The 21,078-nt window shown below is 35.8% G+C and overlaps 4 protein-coding genes across 5 annotated transcripts in view; 3 read left to right on the plus strand and 1 right to left on the minus strand.

Annotated features, from left to right (window-relative positions):
• The first annotated feature begins 803 nt into the window (after window positions 1–803).
• LOC145917799 (kelch-like protein 7) lies at window positions 804–4,887 on the plus strand. Of its 2 annotated transcripts, none has more exons than XM_083003084.1 (9): window positions 804–835; window positions 1,084–1,227; window positions 1,289–1,394; window positions 1,854–1,945; window positions 2,318–2,498; window positions 2,967–3,107; window positions 3,533–3,691; window positions 3,904–4,057; window positions 4,387–4,887. In XM_083003084.1, the coding sequence occupies exons 1-9, from the start codon at window positions 815–817 to the stop codon at window positions 4,484–4,486; spliced, it is 1,098 nt and encodes a 365-aa protein (XP_082859210.1). In that variant the 5' UTR covers window positions 804–814; the 3' UTR covers window positions 4,487–4,887. The 2 variants fall into 2 exon arrangements, with proteins under 2 accessions (XP_082859210.1, XP_082859211.1); XM_083003085.1 differs by having other exon boundaries at window positions 3,907–4,057.
• A 2,236-nt stretch (window positions 4,888–7,123) lies between these two features.
• LOC145917244 (uncharacterized) lies at window positions 7,124–7,774 on the minus strand. Its single transcript, XM_083002935.1, has one exon. The coding sequence runs from the start codon at window positions 7,772–7,774 to the stop codon at window positions 7,124–7,126; it is 651 nt and encodes a 216-aa protein (XP_082859061.1).
• A 1,568-nt stretch (window positions 7,775–9,342) lies between these two features.
• The window catches only part of LOC145917260 (kelch-like protein 7), a 48,826-nt gene continuing 37,090 nt past the window's right edge, over window positions 9,343–21,078 (plus strand). The window contains exons 1-6 of the mRNA XM_083002936.1: window positions 9,343–9,370; window positions 9,416–9,542; window positions 9,847–9,922; window positions 12,274–12,427; window positions 12,679–12,896; window positions 13,447–13,590. Coding sequence (XP_082859062.1) covers window positions 9,343–9,370; window positions 9,416–9,542; window positions 9,847–9,922; window positions 12,274–12,427; window positions 12,679–12,896; window positions 13,447–13,590 — 747 coding nt within the window. The remainder of the gene's footprint in view (window positions 9,371–9,415; window positions 9,543–9,846; window positions 9,923–12,273; window positions 12,428–12,678; window positions 12,897–13,446; window positions 13,591–21,078) is intronic.
• Window positions 13,686–20,493, plus strand: LOC145911536 (transient receptor potential cation channel subfamily M member 2-like). The gene is made up of 8 exons (XM_082998923.1): window positions 13,686–13,752; window positions 18,492–18,649; window positions 18,957–19,057; window positions 19,121–19,248; window positions 19,568–19,655; window positions 19,822–19,997; window positions 20,125–20,251; window positions 20,391–20,493. The coding sequence occupies exons 1-8, from the start codon at window positions 13,686–13,688 to the stop codon at window positions 20,491–20,493; spliced, it is 948 nt and encodes a 315-aa protein (XP_082855049.1).

Raw genomic sequence — 21,078 nt, forward strand, 5'->3', positions numbered from 1 at the left:
AACTTTTGCAACTATGCTAGAATGCAACTTACTAGATTGATTTATTTTTGCAATGGCCCTTGTATTGTTTTCATTTGAACAGGACTGATGTATGTTATTATATATAAATTACATACCATATTCCAAATAGTAAAGTTGTAGATTTTTGTCAGTTCTTTAGACCAGAGTGTGTGTGTTTGTTGTGATTGGTTAACTTTGTTTTCTTATAGATGCGCGAGAAATACTCAGATTTTATCAAAGTTGACAATATTCCACCAAAAAGACTGGAAAGTATATTGGATTATATTTACACTGGTGATATTGAAGTAACAGAGAAAAATGTGTTGGAAGTGTTGGAAGATGCTGATTATACACAGATGCAAGGTATGCAAGTTTTAATCTTTACTGATGTTAATGTGTTAAGAGTGATTATGTCAATATATATGTTCTACATGTGTATTTATTTATTTGCAAACCATGAAAATTTTGCATATTTTAGGTTAAAATTTTTGTGTTTGACTATTGTCACGTTGTTGACACCAGGGACAAAACAAATTATTTGTAATCAATGGAGAAGTGAGCACAGATATCACTTCTGAATTGGGTGTGGCTGAATTTTGTTTTGTCTACACTTTCAGAGTTGAAGTCATTTTGTTGTCGAGTCATCCTTAAAATGACTTCAACCGACAACTGTTTGAAGCTAAGAGCTTATGCTACTCGATACAATCTTGCTGATGTGGAAAAGAAAACAAACCAAATGATTGTTGATAACATTGCAACAGTTGTACAACATGATGATTTCATGCAACTTGATGTTGGTGACATGTCTGCAATCATGAAACAGAGAAACAAAGGGGTAATTGTGATTGATTTGTTTTTCTAATATATTTTGTGATTAAAATTATTAAAACCAATTTTGTTTTAAAAAATTTTTATTTCTTTATTTAAAGAAGCTTAAATAGTGATTTAAACTCTGTGATGTTTCACCTTTCGTTTCATGCTCTTGGTGTAAATTTAGTATTTGATGTAGTCACCGGTGACATTAATCACTTCGTCGTTTGTTTAAACTGTTACTTGTTATTACATATTATTTGTTGAATGCAGATGGAAGAAGCTGTTTTTACTGGAATGGTTCGATGGGTCAATTTCAATCCTTCCCATCGAGAGGATTTGTTTGTGAATCTTTTCTCACAACTTGATCTTTCATCTATTTCCACTCAGTTTCTTACAACTACAGTTAGAAATGAAGTAAATTATAAAGTTTGTTATTTTTAGACCTGTGACTTTTTAACATTTGTGTTTTTTTCAGCCTCTTATGAGAAATAATGTTGAATGCAGCAATGCAGTTTTGGATGCTTTGTCAATGAAATTTGAAAAACCAGGAACAAGTGGAAAAGCAAGTTCAGTTAAAAAAGGTGCAAGATTTTTTATTTAATGTCACATTCAAAGCAATTTGTTACATCTGCCATATTTACACCACCCACATATCTTATGACTTTAACCTCCACTTAAATTTCCCACTTCACATTTACTCATGGCAAATAATATTGCAAATATGTGGTCAGAATCCAGGGACAGTGAACTACCAACAAGTTAGTGATACAATTCTGTGGGATGTGATTAAACAAAAGTACTAAAATGAAACCACACTGACTAGTACAGAGAGATGTGCTTCACCATAACTTACAAAATGTGTTAGTTTCATAGCTGAATTTAAAAATGTAACTGAAGGTTGTTAAATATAAACTCTAATGAATTTGGTTGATTCACGAAGCAACAACTTCCCCTGAATGGAAAATATTTTTCCATTGTTATCACCATAATTATTTAATTTATACAAACCAAAACCATAACAAGCAATGTTTATGTTGCAGATTTGTCAGGATTTCTTCTCATGGGTGGAGATAATTCAAAACGAAAATGTGTGAAATGGAATGTTACCACAAAACAACATGAACATTACCCAGTATGTACATTGCTTGCTGTCATATGGTTGTGTTTTTTTTGAGGTATTTTCCCATAAATATACATGCGTTTTGTATGTTCAAGTAAATGTAAATTTCAACTAAAGTTAGCAAGACAGCAAATTTCCAGTAACCTTCAGGATTTAATGCAATATTTGGACACTGATAATTTTGTTTTTTAAATTCAATTGCACAAGAAAATATAACAAGCATGTCCTGGTTTAGTGTAACCTGTCAATGACTTAACTAAATATTCTCCCGAGTAATCATGTTTTCTGTTATATGTTTTGAGATAAAAACTTTCTTTTATTTATTGAAACATGTAAATCACTTTGTCTTAATGTATAGTTTCATTGTCATCAAATTTTGTCAAGAAAATGATCACAGACAGAATGAACTCAACTTCAGTTAAATTTGGTGAAAATGTTTATGTAATGGGTGGAAATGGTCCAACACAAAGTTGTGAGATGTTGAATTTGGAGGAAAGTAAAAACTGGGTAAAAATTGCTGATTTATCGGAAGGTCGACGTTCTGCTGCATCTGCTGTTGTTGGAGGTTGGTGTGGTTATTTCTGAAATTGTTGATTACTAAACCAGAGGCTGTTCCAGGAATAAATGATTGGGGAAGCCCCCCTCACAAATTGTCATAGCAATAAAAAGTAACGTGGTGGCAGACAAAGGGTTTTGTTAATATTTATTTCCACCCATTACTAGTGTGTCTTTGTGTGGTTTATGACTATCTTCTCATCTCTCAACCAACTCATTCTTACTGCTCACCATAACTTTTGTTAGTTATACCACAGAGAAAAATTGTGGATTCTGCCACGACTACGTCAACAAAATCTTTTTGTACTTTTAATATTTTTACTGACACTTTACTGACAAGTTACCAATTTTTGAACACAAAATTGTTCAACTAAGTGTTCAGAAACATATGGTAAATATTTGGTGAATATTTAAATGTTTATCAAGAATTATCACTTTTATGGACAACCTTGTTTTCACTAATTACAAACAAATCTAGATGACTTGTATCTCACGGGGGGTCAAGGAAAGCATGGAGTATTTTCATCAACTTTGTGTTATTCTGTACAAGAAGACAGATGGAGATGTGGTTTCGACATGTTACAACCAAGATATGGACATGGAATGTGTCCAATTGACAGTGAGAATGCATCTGAGTTCATTTATGTGAAGGAATAATCTCATTACTGGGCCCAGGCCTAAATAGTTTGCATGCATCTGAAACAACAGCATAATTAACCGTAAACCATAAATTAAAGTAATCAGTAAATCCACGCTATTTACCCCAACAATATTCACTCTTGGACATGAAAATGTTGTGAAACGCCGACCTCAAACTTACCAGAAATGCAGGAAATATTCCATCTTTATTTTGTAGTTCTGTATGACATGAATTTTAACTTTAATATTGATTATTTCAATTAAAACCTCGATTGAAAGCTGATCGCTTATTTGTACTTCAAGAAACGCAGTGCTTACCTCATTGCTTGTTACGTAGCACTACGGCATAATCGTAATATGACGTCACAATAAATATTAACACAAGCGATTTGGAAATTTCTTCAGATGTTTTGTTTTCTGTGGGCGGATGGGATGGCGGGCAATTCTTACAATCATGTGAATTCCACGATGTTCGTGTTGGAACCTCCACAAGAATCGCTTCTCTCAATCAAGCAAGAAGTGATTTAGCATGTGAAGAAATTAAAGGGAAGATCTATGCAATTGGTTAGTGATAAAAAGTTAAGCAATAAAATTAACATTAAGTGGTTTTTAAAGGAAACTTTATAAAATACAAATTCTGATTCGTCACCGGTAAATGTATCACGTGATAAATATAATGGAGTTTCCTGAAAAGAATCCTAAACATAAAAACTGGTAGATATAACTATAAAGTATTAACCTAAAAACAATAAAAAAATTTACTTTAAATCTGACAGGAGGTTGGAATGGTGGTGGTCTTTACCCCCTGCAAACAGTTGAAGAATACGAACCTAGAGTCAACAAATGGAAATATGTTTCTCCTCTCCTAAATCCTCGTTACCGTCACTCTGCTTGTGTTATTGATGGGAGGATTTATGTTGTGGGTGGACGGTAAGAATTACTATTATGACGTCACTATAGTCCACTGTTTCCCGTTTTATGTGAAAATGTAAATGTTGAGAAACTGGGACAAGTGGGATATACGATGTTATACTTGATTAACAACATTCATAAAATGTTTGTTAAATTTAAACTTAAAACACTTTGTATTATACAATGTTGTATGTGTGGTTTGGTTTAGTGGTGAAGGGGTCTGCGGGTGTACGTTGGTTTGGTTTTGTTAACTTATAAAGTTTACTTTTCGTGAAAATGTTGTAGAAAAACTTACCTGTGTTTGTTGTGTGCCTGATTCATGAAACTGTATCATGTTTGTTTTATAGAATGACATCAGTTGAAGTTTACGATCCAACCTCAGATGTCTGGACACATGCTTTTGATCTTGACAAACAAGTTTATGAGGCGACTATTGTTGCTGTTTAATATGTTTCCATATTTGGGAGTAGTTGATATTTAACTGAGATTGATCACGGACAAAAATGCTCGAATAAAAGTTTTCATGTAAAATATCGTTTTTTGCAACTTCAACCAGTTTTATTAAAATCATGTATTTGTGTTTGCAAACCGCTGTATTTTGTGATAATAGCAGATATCCGCAAAATACCAATTATTCCTTTTGTCGATTTTCAACGCGATTCTGCTACGAATTTATAATTCCAATACTACAATAGTTGAAGGTGTACATTATGTTCAATGCATGTGTGCCTTAAGCATCTTGTTTTCCCTTGTGAATATCAAGTGCTAATCCGCGCTATATGAAGTCCAAAGCAGTCTGTTGCAACCTTTACATGGGCGCCTGACTCGCCAACCCTTTTGGTTTTATCGGTGCCCAAACTATTTTATGTTTCATGTTCATGTACGTTGTAACTTGTGAAAATAAAATAGATTTGATTTTGTCAATAATTTGGTCTTCGTGGAAGGGAGTGATTTTTTTTAAGTGCGTGACCCCTACCATGCAGGTCTGATTTTGTCAAAATTCGTTTAAATTTGTTATTGAAAACCCCCTCCCCCGGAATATAAGATAAAAACAGCCACTACTTCAGGATAAATAAACAAGCATGTATAAAGCAAAATTTACGTTTAGCGAATGCATAAATTATCGATGAACATTAGTACGAAACACCAAAAGCGACAATTTACTTTTAGGCGAAGAAAAACGTGAGGAGTTAACGGCAAACCTGGATGTGGTGAGAGCTTTTTCTGTGGTCATCAGCCCTTGATCGTGTGGATAATAAAATTTTTCGTACAACTATAAAAAATCGTAAATGTTAATTTCTTTTGCGCGACTTTGTAAACTAACTTAGAGAATTAGGAGAACAAATTTGGTTACATTACCTTCTGATTCACATGCTGCGATTTCATATATTTACAAGGCAATAAATTTATATTCTTTGACAATTTCTACTTTGCCTAAACGCAATTAGTTACCGCTTCACTAAACGCGTTTTAACAAGTAGATTGATACGGCGACCGGCTTTTGAGATACAGCTGATCAAAGTCGCGTTCTTGCCGCTGCGAACGAAATCGTTTGAAAGCGAGAATATTGTTGGGTGACGTCATACAAGGCGCTTCAGTCGTGCGAGTCCTGGCAGCAAGCCTTATGCATAGGAATGGAAAACATAGTAAACCAGATTTAGTATAGTTTTGCATTAAACAGGGGACAACAAGTCAACAAGTGCAGTAAACGGATTTTGATGTTAATTTGAGCTGCAGATAGATGGCCGCTATTTTGACCTATATGAAGTCTTATGTGGTTGCATAATAATAAAACAGTTACTGGGACAGGGTGTTCTTGTGGTTAAAGCTTTTGTGATTGCTAACGTGATGCATGAACTTTCAAAAACACTACAGAAACAATAAACCGTCAATTAAGCAAAAGATAGAAGTAATTCTTTGCTTGGCAGTTGCGTTACCTACGAATTCGTGTCATAAATGATTAGATTAATTCGCCACAATCAACCACTATAACGCCCGTTAGATACTCCCCGGTTCGTGGAGCGGAACGTCACACGAGGGAAAGGTTAAAACGCGCCTCCTGAACTTCCTCCGAAAATATTCGCAGTTTTTTATTCGGACAAAGAAGACGGTTTCTGCACAAAATGCATCACATCAACAAATGTACTTTAAATTTACAATCAATACAGGCTCACCAACTGTTTTCGGAACCGGCATGCAAACGAATAAATTGCTAGTTCAGTGTTACGCCTAAACAAAGATGCAATGTATAGTCACAAATACCCGTTACGACATTACGCACAATGCTTATCAATTGTTGTGATAACAAACCACAAACACCGCTTTATTAAATGGCACGAACACTCTAAGAATAAACAAAGCAGTGTATGTAACTTGTCTGACTCATTTACTTTCCAATTCAATTTCAATTCAATTCAATTCAATTCATTTTATTTCTCGCAAACGTCAGAGAATACGCACAACAACTTGCAGCAATCATTTCGACTGGTGACGTGACGAAGTCCAAGGTACAACGAATGGCATCTTAAGCCATTGCGTTCAAATAGCAATCAAGGTTAACGATAATACAGTTTATCCAATTCGCATAAGCAACTCACCGATAATTAAGTTCTTTGCGACATAGAACCGTGCTCCACGGAAGTCAGACACAAAAAAGGACTTAACCACGTTTTCAGTTCAACAAAACTACCCGTTAACTGTTACGTCACAAACTACAATAGACTGCAACAATTATAGCAGTGAAAGGGAAAAAGGCACAAAAATAGAAATCAGGTAATTGCTGGCAAATAAGATGTAACATACCCCCCCCCCCCCCCCCCCACAATGTACGAATACAAGGAGTACATGTCAACACAACAAACAAACATCGGACAGTAATTGCGAAAACAGTTAACTCGCAACTAATCACGCATCGCGACGTCGCGGCACAATAAGCACAATTTTGCGATTGGGCGTTTTAACGCACCAGTGTGAGTCTTCACGATCACCTGACGCACAACTCCTTTCCGATCAGGAAGTTCCTCAACCACTCGACCCAGGAGCAACTTGCTCCGGGGCTGGTTGTCATCCGCCACAAGAACCACGTCATTTACCATAAAAATTCGAATGTCCACTTGCCCACTTCGATCTGGGCATGAGCGTAGGCAGGTACTCGCGAGACCATCGCCTCCAAAACTGATCGGCCAGGTATTGTACCTGGCGCCACCGGTTTTGATGGTAACAGTCCTTCCCCGTGAACAATCCTGGGGGCATATTCGGCGCTGCACGTTGCAGCAGCAAATGATTGGGAGTAAAGGGCTCCTCATCCTTCGGATCGAACGTCACTGGGACAGACAACGTCTGTTCCGAGAGCAGGGCGTTGAGAATTTTGCGCACAGAGCGTATCATGCGCTCCCATACCCCACCCATGTGGCTGGCAGTGGGGGGATTAAAACTCCATGCAATTTCGCGTTGTTGCAGATATTGGTGAATCTGCTGTTGGTTCCGCTTCTTCAGTTCTTCACGCAGGATACGCTCGGCTCCGGCGAAATTCGTGCCGTTGTCGCTGAAGATCTGGTTTGGACGTCCACGACGACCGATGAACCGTCGAAGGGCTCCAATGAAGGAGTCGGTCGACAATGAATAGGCTATCTTGATATGTACGGCCCTGGTGGAGAAACAAGTAAAGATACAACTGTACCTCTTTACCTCACTTCGCCCTTGCTTCACAAGAAAGGGTCCGAATACTGAATGCATTCTGGCTCTGCTGCCAATTCATCTTTCTGAAACATCGTTTGAGTCGTGTTTTGCTCAGTTTATATCATGCGATTTCAAGCGCAATGTGTACTTTTGCCTTAATACAAAATCACACGCACCGTTTGTATTTTCGCTGTAGCGACACAATTCTATTCTAATGCCGTTATTCGTGAACTAAATTTCCCTATGTTTATTTCGTACAATTCCAGTTTTGTGCATATATTCCCATGGCAATGTTCAATTCCAAGTGCCCTTGTTAAAAGTTTGGTAAAACAAATTTAATATAGGATTCGGTGATGACATTCGGGTACGGTTTGATTCCAAATAAATAATAACCTCGTGTTTTGGCTGATTACCTGAGGTTTGAACTAAGTTGTCTACATTTACTATTAACATCTTTTCCTATACTGCTATAATTTAGAGCAGTGGTTCTTAAACTTTCTTGGTCGCGGCCCCAAGACATTTTCTGTTAAATCTTGCGTTCCCAACTCCCCGAAAAAATCCTATTCAAAAACATCTTCTTATTCGTTTTTAATATCGCTCATCAATGAGAGGGATGGGGGATGTTTATTACGTGGTTAAGTGAAAGACAATTCACACCGCGGGTCTGCTGTACAGTCGGGTTTGTTCCGTGCTTTTGTCTTCCCACTCACAAGTGCAAAACAACCAGACATTAATCTAAAACTACTATTGTCAACATAATGAACATTATCGCGTCACAGTTATTTAAATTTAAGACAATCCCTTGCTAGTGGCGCTTTTTCGATAAACCACTGCAGCGAAACTTTGTGATTAAATGTCATTTTTGTGTTAAATTGTGAAATTCGATTACTTCGCGTACGTACGCATCTGTTATTTTTTGTGTTAATCAATTCGTTCTCTACGACAGATGGGTTAATCTCGAACATATGTGCTGATCGGATTTAGTTTTAATTTCACATTGACTTTTTATAATAATCCGTCCATATTCGCATTTTTCTCATTTCGATGATATTATAAATACCGCCACACAGCCTTAAGCTAGGGAGAGGAAACGAGAAAACGGACTGAGCGAGACAAAAGCAATTGAAGTATAACTCTCGTCGTTGCATTTAACGTTGTTTGTTTTGAAACAAGGTATGTTTGTTTAGCGTTTTATGTTTTGATTAAAAAGTCGCAAAGATAGTTTTTTGGCAGATGTTTTTATAGTCTTAGGAGTCAGATTCCCGGCGTGTTCATTTCTCTGCAAACGGTCCCTGCAAGACCAAATCTTCGCTCAAATTAATCGTAAGATTTTTGAAAACTGAAATACTAAACATGGATAGATTGCTGCTTGGTCGCTAGACGGGTATTCGAAAAATTTGAGGTCCCCCTTGTCAACCTTCCACGGCCCTCTAGCGGCCGCGCTCCCAGTTTAAGAACTCTTGATTTAGACAATATTAAGGCGTGCTATTCAAATTGCTGGGCCGACCTTTTTGGACATCGCCAGGTTCATCAACATTTGTAGAAACGGACCGGTTGGGTTCAGTGCCTTCAGTAAGTTTTTATTGACAAACGAATATAAAATACACAAGCATGGAGTCAATAATATGAATTTTGTGATCATGTCAACCTCAAGTTTGTGAGGATATCATCCTCATCTTCCCATCATCTTCGTTTCAGGGAAGAAGGTGAGTGAGGAACAGGAGACGGAACTTTACACGTTCGAACAACATGTCCTCCAGAAGATGATGAAGAAGAAGGAAGAAGAAGACAAAGACGAACATCTCATGACAATGATCGTTGAGCAGTAAGTTGGTTAGGATTCGAATCCACACAACAATGACTTTAAACCGATTCTTCTGGATCAAACGTTTGCGTTGAAAGAACTTGATTTAATTCACAACAAATCGTAAAGCTTGGTAGGATTTGCTTTAAAAATGATGAATTTCTGCCGCAAAGCCTTAGTCCTATCTTTAATCTCACAAAACAAGTCCTTGCATTGGCATGTTTTATTTCAAGTAGCCGTGGTTCCTATATCATAGAAGATGTAGTTTATGCTTCGATCCCACTAAAAGTATGATTCGCCCTGTAACTAAATGTATTTATTTCAGGCAACAGGAATTGCAACTACAAGTGAAGCAATTATTAAACCTTGAGAAAAGCAGAAAAAGTTCGAAACTTCAAAAGGTCACAAGTTGCCCTATTACCACGTGAGCGATGACCTTGAAGCACAAACGAGGTCAAGCAATCGTGTCTAGTGCAAGCATCACATAAATGAGGCAGCTTGGGTATTTGTAATTGCCTAAATGTCCTTTTGCCTACGCTTGTATTTCTTTGCCACTTTTCCATTTTCGGTGTTATGTAAAAATGTTTCTTTTTCATTTGATTGATTTCCATCATTGCTGTTACAGTCTTTTCTTTATTGTTTCTGAACTGATTTCTTTTCGAACCGGCTACATCAGTGCCTTATTACAATTTCTGTTTTCAACTTTGCGATTTTGAATGATTTCATAACTTAAACATTCTGCTTTCCTTTGTAATACTTTAAAGGGTGAACTATTTATTTAACCAGATAATAAAAATCCCGCGTGTATTTATTATCCTGACTGGAATCTAATAATTGATTTATTAACTCTTACAATGGGTTAATTACAACACACATACTTCTAGTAGTTGGAAGTTTTATCCCATCGTCTCCAACCATTTCACGTTTACAACGTTTGAATTATTGCACGTGGGTGATGGTAACAACCAATGACCAATCGGAGTCACACAAATTCCACGCTAGACCATTCGGAGTACTTCCTGTACATGGGCAATAGCACGACGGCTTAACCTGAAACCTAAGAATACTTCTTAAAACCGATAATATGTTTGCAGGACAATTGTACTACTTCATGCGTGTGCAGTACAACTTACAGCTATTGTTTCTCACCTAATATAATATGTTGGAACATTATAAGACAAGCTTTTTTGTCTTTTAATATTTGTGGTGTTCTGTGTTGCAAAATTTGTGCTATTGTTGCTTTGACGTTCTTACAGCTATGTTCGGAACTTGGCGGCAAAATTTGGTAGATGATACATCACATTCTATTGCAGTGCTTCCCAACCTTTTTCAGTTCGCGACCCACTTTTAATGCAAGTTTTATTGTGCGACCCACAATGAGATATGACCAAACGAATGACATGCAACAATTTCGTGATCTAACAGAAAACTGTAACATTTAGAAATGCGACCCACTGGTTGGGATGTACTGTTCTAGTTGAATAAACTCCACATACGTATATATATTTATCTGTTGAAGCTATAAATAGACCAAGGCCAAATGTTTTTTAAAAACCGATCACACAACGAAATAGTTCTCGTATAATGCTTGAATATTTAAAAGCATCAGTTTGTTTGAAAATTTATGTGTCACTCAATGTTTGATGGTCAAAATAAATTTTGAATTAATTTAACTGAAAAAAATCAAATATTACTTTCTGATCACTCAAGCGTGGTGTAAAGGTGGTTCCCCTCCGGTGTCACCTTAGTTTCGTTCTCGGAAATGCTGCAAAAAATAAAAAGAATTAGTTTGCAAAAATTTAGGGTTGTACACTAGACCCGGTATTTCATTCACTGTCAGGTTAACTTTTTGTCTTCATAATGAAGCGAACACAAGAGGAAATAAACTTGCATCACCAGAAAGTGATGAATTTTTTAAACAAGTAAGTTTAATTTATGCAGATTTACTGAAGTTAAACTATTGATGTTTCAGTGACAGAAAAGAAACAAAACGATTTTGCAACAGAACACTTTGTTCCCAAGGAGAAAACTATTCAATTCATGATGCTGTTGTTTGTTCTATGTCAGATTATTTTAATGCTTTACTTGGTGTTGAGGTAAGTGTGTTTGTTTTGTAGAAATAATATGAAACCTGAGTGTTTGTCGTATAGTTGTCCCCTGTCCGTAAATACATTGCTGCAATCAAGCAAAAAATGTCATTTAGACAACAACAACTACTCTTTACTTTTTAAAATTAATTTAGTTGTTGACAAAACTCATAGGTCATGTGGTCTCAACAATTGAGGAACGAACCATAATATTTTATACCTGTTTTTTGTGAGCATACATACCCAGAGTTGTTCATCCCTTTAGTTTACACCAGGCCTCCATAACGCATGGCTCCATCCCCACATCCAGCTCATGTTTTGACACAATTGGCTCAGTTGCAACAGCTTAGTCTAGTGTTTGCATATCTGATAAGCATTTGTTTGAGTTGTTACAATATTAAGGTTTAAATTTTTAAGATGTTAAGGTGGTTTTTGTTATTACTCGACAATTACATTGGCTTAACTTTTGTAACTATGCTAGAATGCAACTTACTAGATTGATTTATTTTTTGCTATGGTAATGTTTCTATTTGAACGGGACTGATGTATGTTATTATATGTAAATTACATATCATATTCCAAATGGTAAAGTTGTAAATTTTTGTCAGTTCTTTAGACCAGATTGGTTGTGTTTGTTGTGATTGGTTAATTTTGTTTTCTTATAGATGCGCGAGAAATACTCAGATTTGATCAAGGTTGACAATATTCCACCAAAAAGACTGGAAAGTGTATTGGATTATATTTACACTGGCGATATTGAAGTAACAGAGGAAAATGTGTTGGAAGTGTTGGAAGATGCTGATTATACACAGATGGAAGGTATACAAGTTTTAATCTTCACTTATGTTAATGTGTTAAGAGTGATTATTTCAACATATATGTTCTACATGTGTATTTATTTATTTGCAAACCATGACAATTTTGCATACTTTAGGTTAAAATTTTTGTGTTTGACTATTGTCACGTTGACACCAGGGACAAAACAAATTATTTGTAATCAATGGAGCAGTGAGCACAGATATCACTTCTGAATTAGGTGTGGCTGAATTTTGTTTTGTTGACAATTTCAGAGTTGAAGTCCTTTTGTTGTCGAGTCATCCTTAAAATGATTTCAACCGACAACTGTTTGAAGCTAAGAGCTTATGCTACTCGATACAATCTTACTGATGTGGAAAAGGAAACAAACCAAATGATTGTTGATAACATTGCAACAGTTGTACAACATGATGATTTCATGCAACTTGATGTTGGTGATATGTCTGCAATCATCAAACAGAGAAACAAAGGGGTAATTATAATTAATTTGTATTTTCTGTTTGCATTGTGGAAGAAAATCGTCAAGACTTTTGATTTGAACGTTAAGGTAAATTAAATGTTGACTATAAAAGGTTGGGTAAACTCATCAACAGTTCCTCATCCACAGCCACCAGCTCTCAATGTTGTTTGTTTGTGTGCACACAAAAAGAAGTGCATTCCAGCAATAACTGCAGTTAAAACTTAACATGTATTTTGCATAACATATACTGTTCACAAGAATTAGTGAACTGGTAACTTTTACATCATATTTTGCGACAGACATTTTTAGTAGGTTATGGTCCAGGGGTTCTTATCTGCATGTTTTTGTAACAACCTTACATCAAACCAATAAATATCAACTTTTTATATTTGTTTTAAGTTGCTTTTGTGGTGATTAAACTTTTTATGTGACATTTTTACTTTCTAATTGTGTTTTCGGTTTTAATTTACAATTTGATGCAGTCAGAACATGTTAGTAACCTTTTTATGATATATTTTAACAGTTACTTAACTTGTTGTCACAAATTAGTTATTGAATGCAGACGGAAGAAGCTGTTTTTACTGGAATGGTTCGATGGGTTAATTTCAATCCTTCACTTCGAGAGGATTTGTTTGTGAATCTTTTCTCGCAACTTGATCTTTCATCTATTTCCAATCAGTCTCTTGCAACCACAATAAGAAATGAAGTAAATTGTTGTAGTTGATTCGCTTATAATTAGTTTAATTGTTTAATTCTTTTCAGCCCCTAGTAAGAGGTAACATAGAATGCAGCAATGCAGTCATGGATGCTTTTTCAATGAACTTTGAAAAACCTGGAACAAGTGGAAAAGCAACTTCTGCCAAAACAGGTGTGATATTTTTTTTTATATTATCACATTATCCACCATATTTATACCACTGCTATGGACAACATGCTCCCCAGTAAGAAATAATTATTTCCCCCGACCACAGTGATTTTGTTGTGGACGTCTTGTGACATAACAAACACCTACTATATTATGTTCTCCTCGTTTCGCTGGTATAATTTTGAGATATCTGGTGTAAAGAGCCCAAATTTGTATATCTTTATAATATTCTATTTGAATAAGGTGCGGTCCGAAACTTTTCAAAATCTGACTTTTGGAAACGATTCTAAAACTGTTGAATTGTCAATAAAAGTGCATTTTAAACTTGACCGACGTTATAATACCAGTTGGAGAACTGCAAGGTGGGGTTAAGAAAGGGCTTGTATTCTACAACCACCCTTATAGCATTTGTACTCCCCTAACTTTAAGCCCCACTCAATTTCCCACTTAAGATTTACTCGTGGCAAATCATATTACAAACATGTGGTCAGAATCCATGGACAGTCAACTACCAACAAGTTGGGGATACTATTCTGTGTGCTGAGATTAAACAAATAAATCAAAACTGACCAATATAGAAAGATGTGCTTCACCAAAAAAGCATTGAGAAATACTGGTGTCAAAGTAATTAAACACTTAAATGAAGCTTGTGTAAATACTATACACAAATACTAACTCCATTCAAATAGATTGATTAACAAAGCAACAACTTTACCCTCATAAAAAAATATGTTACCACTGTTATTACCCCCAAAAAAATATTGTTAGCAAACAAAACCATAACAAGCAAATGTTTATGTTTCAGATTTGTCAGGATTTTTTCTCATTGGTGGCAATAAATCAAAACGAGATTGTGTGAAATGGAATGTTACCACAAAACAACATGAACATTACCCAGTATGTACATTGCGTGCTGTCATATAGTTTTGCTTATTTAACATATTTTCCTATTAATATACATGCTTTTTGTTTGTGCAAGTAAATGTAAATTTTAACTAAAATTAGCAAGACAGCAAAAGTCCAGTAACAGCCAGAATTTATTGCAAAACTTGGACACTAATAATTTTTTGTTGATTTGATTGCACATGAAATAATAATGCAAACTTGCCCTGGTTTAGTGTAATATGCCAATGACTTAACAAAATATGTTCCATAGTATGCCATCTTTTTTTCTATTATTAGAGTTACATGTTTTAAGATAGAGACTTTTCTTTTATTTAGTGAAACTTTTTGATCACTTTGCCTTGATGCATTGTTTCAAAATGATCAAAATTTATTTAGAAAATGATCACAGACAGAGTGAACTCAACTTCAGCCGAATTTGGTGAAAATGTTTATGTAATGGGTGGAAATGGTCCAACACAAAGTTGTGAGATGTTGAATTTGGAGGAACGTAAAAACTGGGTAAAAATTGCTGATTTATCGGAAGGTCGACGTTGTGCTGCATCGTCTGTTGTTGGAGGTTGGTGTGGTTATTTCTAAAATTGTTGATTTCTAAACTGGGGGCTGTTCTTTTTATCACTAGTGTGCCTTTGTGTGGTTTATGACTATCTTCTCATCTCTCAACCAACTCATTCTTATTGCTCACCATAACTTTTGTTAGTAATAACCCTGAGAAAATTTGTGTTTTTTTGGACTTGTAACAGTATTACTGACAAGTTACCAATTGTTGAACAGAAAATTGTCCAACTATGTTTTTGGAAACTTTTAGTAAATATTTGGTGAATATTTAGGTGTTTATCAACAATTATCACTTTTATGGACAACCTTGTGTTTACAAAATACAAACAAATTTAGATGACTTGTATCTCACGGGCGGTCAAGGAAACCAAGGAGCATTCTCATCAACTTTGTGTTATTCTGTACAAGAAGACAGATGGAGAAATGGTTTCAACATGTTACAACCAAGATATGGACATGGAATGTGTTCAATTGCCCGTAAGAATGCATCTGAGTTCATTTATGTGAAGGAATAATCCCATGACTGGGCCCAGGCCTAATTAGTTGGCATGCATCTGAAACAACAACATAATTAACCGGAAACCACAAATTTAAATAATCAGTAAATCCACTCTATTTACCCCAACAATATTCACTTTTGGACATGAAAATGTTGTGAAACGCCGACCTTAAACTCACCAGAAATACAGGAAATATTCCATCTTTATGTTATAGTTCTTTATGCCTTGAATTTAAATTTAATATTGCATATTTCAATTAAAACCTCGATTTAAAGATAATCGCTTATTTGTACGTTAAACGCAGTGCTTACCTCATTGCTTGTTACGTAACATTACAAAACAATCGTAATATGACGTCACAATAAATATTAACACAACCGACTTAAAGAAAATTTCAGATGTTTTGTTTTCTGTGGGCGGAGTTGGTGATGATGGCGGACAATCCTTACAATCATGTGAATTCCACGATGTTCGTGTTGGAACCTCCACAAGAATCGCTTCTCTCAATGAAGCAAGATGGGGTTTAGCATGTGAAGAAATTAAAGGGAAGATCTATACAATTGGTTAGTGATGAAAAGTTGAGCAATAAAATTAACAGTAAGTGGTTTTTGTGTAAATTTTATAAAATACAAATTCATATTCGTCACCGGTAAATGTATCACGTGATAAATATAATGGAGTTTCCTGAAAAGAATCCTAAACATAAAAACTGGTAGATATAACTATAAAGTATTAACCTAAAAACAATAAAAAGTTTTACTTTAAATCTGACAGGAGGTTGGAATGGCATCCTGCAAACAGTTGAAGAATACGAACCAAGAGTCAACAAATGGAAATATGTTTCTCCTCTCCTAAAACCTCGTTACTTTCACTCTGCTTGTGTTATTGATGGGAGGATTTATGTTGTGGGTGGAGGGTAAGAATTGCTATTATGACGTCACTATAGTCCACTGTTTCCCGTTTTATGTGAAAATGTAAATGTTGAGTAACTGGGACAAGTGGGATATATGATGTTATACTTGATTAACAACACGCATAAAATGTTTGTTAAATTTAAAGTTAAAACACTTTGTATTATACAAGGTTGTATTTGTGGTTTGGTTTAGTGGTGAAGGGGTCTGCAGGTGTACGTTGGTTTGTTTTTGTTAACTTATAAAATTTACTTTTAATGAAAAATGTTGTAGAAATACTTGCCTTTGTTTGTTGTGTGCCTGATTCGTGAAACTGTATCATGTTTGTTTTAAAGAATGACATCAGTTGAAGTTTACGATCCAACCTCAGATGTCTGGAAACATGCTTTTGATCTTGACAAACCAGTTGATTATGCGACTGTTGTTGCTGTTTAATATGTTTCCATATTTGGTTGTAGTTATTATTTAACTGAGTTTGATTATCGGAATAAATGTTTTTATCCAAAATATCGTCTTTACCAATTGTTTCTCCTTTAACAGCACTTTCTGAGTGGTATATTTAAAAAAAAACGTAATTATGTATTTGTGTGTGAGTGTCTTTTGTGATATGGAAATAGTAATTATCCACGAAATAATTCCAATATTCTATTTGTTGTTTTCCAATTCGATCCTTACTTGATTCCCTGCAACCATAAAATTATGACATTGTTCAAACACTGGATGATAGAATTGTTTTTTCCTCAATACTCATGTTATAATTTTCCAATTACTTCCTCTTCATATTATAAGTGACGAATAATTTACTGCGAGTTAACGACGACTTGTGAATTTGTGTCTTTTCTGCCCCTGCCTTGTCACGTGTGTGTGTGCTTGTTTGTTTCTTACTGAATGCATTCTGGCTCTGCTGCCAATTCATCTTTCAGAAAAATCGTTTGAGTCGTGTTTTGCTCAGTATATATCATGAAGACTGGAGCGATTTCAAGCGCAATGTGTACTTTTGCCTTAATACAAAATCACACGCACCGTTCGTATTTTCGCTGTAGCGACACAATTCTATTCTAATACCGTTATTTGTGAAATTATTTTCCCAATGTTTGTTTCGTAAAGTTCAAGTTTCGTGCATATATTCTAATAGCAATGTTCAATTCCAAGTGCCCTTGTAAGAAGTTTGGTGAAACAAATTAAATGTAGGATTCGGTTCGATTCCAAATAAATAATAACCTCGTTTTCTGGCTGATTACCTGAGGTTTGAACTAAGTTGGCTGCATTTACTATTAACATTTACACCAACACTCAAACTTAGCCAAGGTATCTTTTCCTATATTGCTATAATTTATACATTATTAAGTCGTGTTATTCAAATCGCTGGTCCGACATATGAAAAGACACCTGTTATAGAGTCGTGTCGGCGATGCCTTTAAACTTTTTATCGTACAGTGAGCAACTGGTTACCCTTCCTTGGGATTTGTCATTAGACTGCATCATGTGCTTTCCTATAAACCGTAGACTTTTCCACAAACTTACTCTCATATTTCAACATGCTTCTATTGGATGGGAAGCGTTAAATACACATGTTTAGGTTTCGACCAGAAGGCTTTGCCTTTTAAGTTACTGATCTGAAAGTCCAGTGGACAATTTAACAAACACAATGGAGAAAACCACTCCATTACAATTTACTTTATCGAAAAACGTTAACCGGTTTTGGGAATCTATAATGTGAACAATATTGCCCATATAGCTGATGTAAAATTTACATCTTAGAAGTTTTGTTCCTCATTAATTCTCAATCCACCAATAAACGAATATAGGCGTGGTTGTATAAAAATTAATACATTGTTGTGTTACCTTATAACCTTAGTATTGTCTCCAGGCCTGGGGGTAATGTGGTCCTCGGCGTTTGGCGACAACTTATGGTACGCGGGTAAAATATTCCTGTGTATTGCTTTGTTCGCCATGTACATCAGGTGTTTCCAAGTCTACCTCGTGTTCAAATACTTCGGGCCCAAGGTGTACATGATGAGGAGAATGGTGAGTTGGAACGGATATTTTTAACTCCTGTGAGCTGCAGACATATGGCCACTGTTTCGACCTTTCAGGTAACATCAGTGCAGCTTGGTTTAAAGTTTGGACGGCAAGATCGTCCACAATCACATCAAGCTGCACTGATGAGACCTGACAGGTCGAAACAGTGGCCATCTGTCTGCAGCTCACATAATTCATATCATTTTCCTGTTTATATATTTTTAACTTCGTTTATCAGACATAAGTTTTATGAAATGCACAAGAACATTTAAGGTGTGTTTGTTGGATCGTCAACCCAATATTTTGTCCACAGTTGAAGGATTTGGTGATTTTCCTTTCCATTATGGGTTTCATATTTCTCAGTTATGGCGTCATTCTTCTTTCCGTCAACAATTATCCAAACCCGACAAAAACGTAAGCAGTCAGTTTGTACGCGTTAACAGGAAGTTATTACTTCAAAGTACATTTACTTTCTAGTTACACGAACACATTAAACATTACGTCGGTTGACACTTTCCTCTTGAGTGTCTACAACAACATTATCAGGGTTCCTTACTGGCAACTTTATGGAAACGAGCTTGGAAATGCGACTGTTGCACAAAACAGTAAGTGTCTTAATCATTAACTGTATCTCAAACTCTTGCAATCTGCAATTATGACACAACAACGTAAGTTTTGTAAATTTTAAATCATCCTCAAAGTGCATAGGAAATAACCTGACGATATCATAACTGAAGTGAGCACAAAATGTTGACCTGCTAATTTTTTATTGGAGTCTAATTCAAATTGCAAACGGTCCCCAGGGGGCGCTAGTGCCCATTATGAGGACCACTGCCTCGATTTGTGGCATATCAAATTGCAAACGGTCAATGTGGGCTAATTTCCAAAATGGAGTTTGTTTTAAGTTTGCTGGTAATTCCCCAGGTTACGGGATAGTATCGGCTTTGTTGACTTGCTTCTACATGTTATTCTCGAACATTCTTATGCTCAATCTACTCATCGCCATGTTCAGGTTTGTACTCTTGTGTGGTTAAAAGTATTTGCGTCTACTGCCTGGAACATTACTAAAAAACATTTATCTTGGGTTATTTTGTCGAATTTGTTTAAACTCCATTAACAAGGTCAAGTGAAATGAATGATTTGCATGTCGTGTAGATGTAAGTTTATGATTTCTATAGTTACACATTCCAAACGATTGAAGACCGCGCAGGAATATTCTGGAGTTACCAAAGATTCGATGTTGTTGAAGAGTTTTGTGACAGACCTTGGCTTCCCGCTCCTTTCGTTATTCTAGAAGACATCGCCAGGTTCATCAACATTTGTAGAAACGGACCGGTTGGATTCAGTGCCTTCAGTAAGTTGTTTATTGACAAACGAATATAAAATACACAAGCATGGATCCAATAATATGAATTTTGTGATCATTTCAACCTCAAATTTGTGAGAATATCATCCTCATCTTCCCATCATCTTCGTTTCAGGGAAGAAGGTGAGTGAGGAACAGGAGACGGAACTTTACACGTTCGAACAACATGTCCTCCAGAAGATGATGAAGAAGAAGGAAGAAGAAGACAAAGACGAACATCTCATGACAATGATCGTTGAGCGGTAAGTTGGTTAAGATTCGAATCCACACAACAATGACTTTAAACCGACTCTTAAAGTGCCTATGACATAGGAGATGTTGTTTATGCTTCGATCCCACTACAAGTTTGATTCGCCCTGTAACTAAATGTATTTATTTCAGGCAACAGGAATTGCAACTACAAGTGAAGCAATTATTAAACCTTGAGAAAAGCAGAAAAAGTTCCAAATTTCAAAAGGTCACAAGTTGCCCTAGTACCACGTGAGCCATGACCTTGAAGCACAAACGAGGTCAAGCAATCGTGTTCAGTGCAAGCATCACATAAATTAGGCAGCTTGTGTATTTGTAATTGCCTAAATGTCTGTTTTGCCTGCGCTTGTATTTCTTTGCCACTTTTCCATTTTCCTTGTTATGTAAAAATGTTTTTTTTTCATTTGATTGATTTCCATCATTGCTGTTACAGACTTTTCTTTATTGTTTCTGCACTGATTTCATTAAGTTTCGTACCGGCTACAACAGTGCCTTATTAAAAGTTGCTGTTTTCAACTTTGCGATTTTGAAATTGAATGATTTCGTAATTCTATATTCTGCTTTCCTTTAAAGTGTGAACTATTTATTTAACCAGATAATAAAAGTTCCACGTGTATTTATTATCCTGACTGGAATCTAATAATTGATTTATTAACTCTTACAATGGATTAATTTCAACACACATACTTCTAGTAGTTGGAAGTTTTGTTTCATCGTCTCCAACCATTGCACGTTTACAACGTTTCAATTATTGCACGTGGGTGATGGTAACAACCAATGACCACTGGGTCGACACAAATTCCACGCTAGACCATTCGGA

This window comes from Ascidia mentula, chromosome 1, assembly GCF_947561715.1.
Source record: "Ascidia mentula chromosome 1, kaAscMent1.1, whole genome shotgun sequence".
In the NCBI taxonomy this organism is placed as follows: domain Eukaryota; kingdom Metazoa; phylum Chordata; class Ascidiacea; order Phlebobranchia; family Ascidiidae; genus Ascidia; species Ascidia mentula.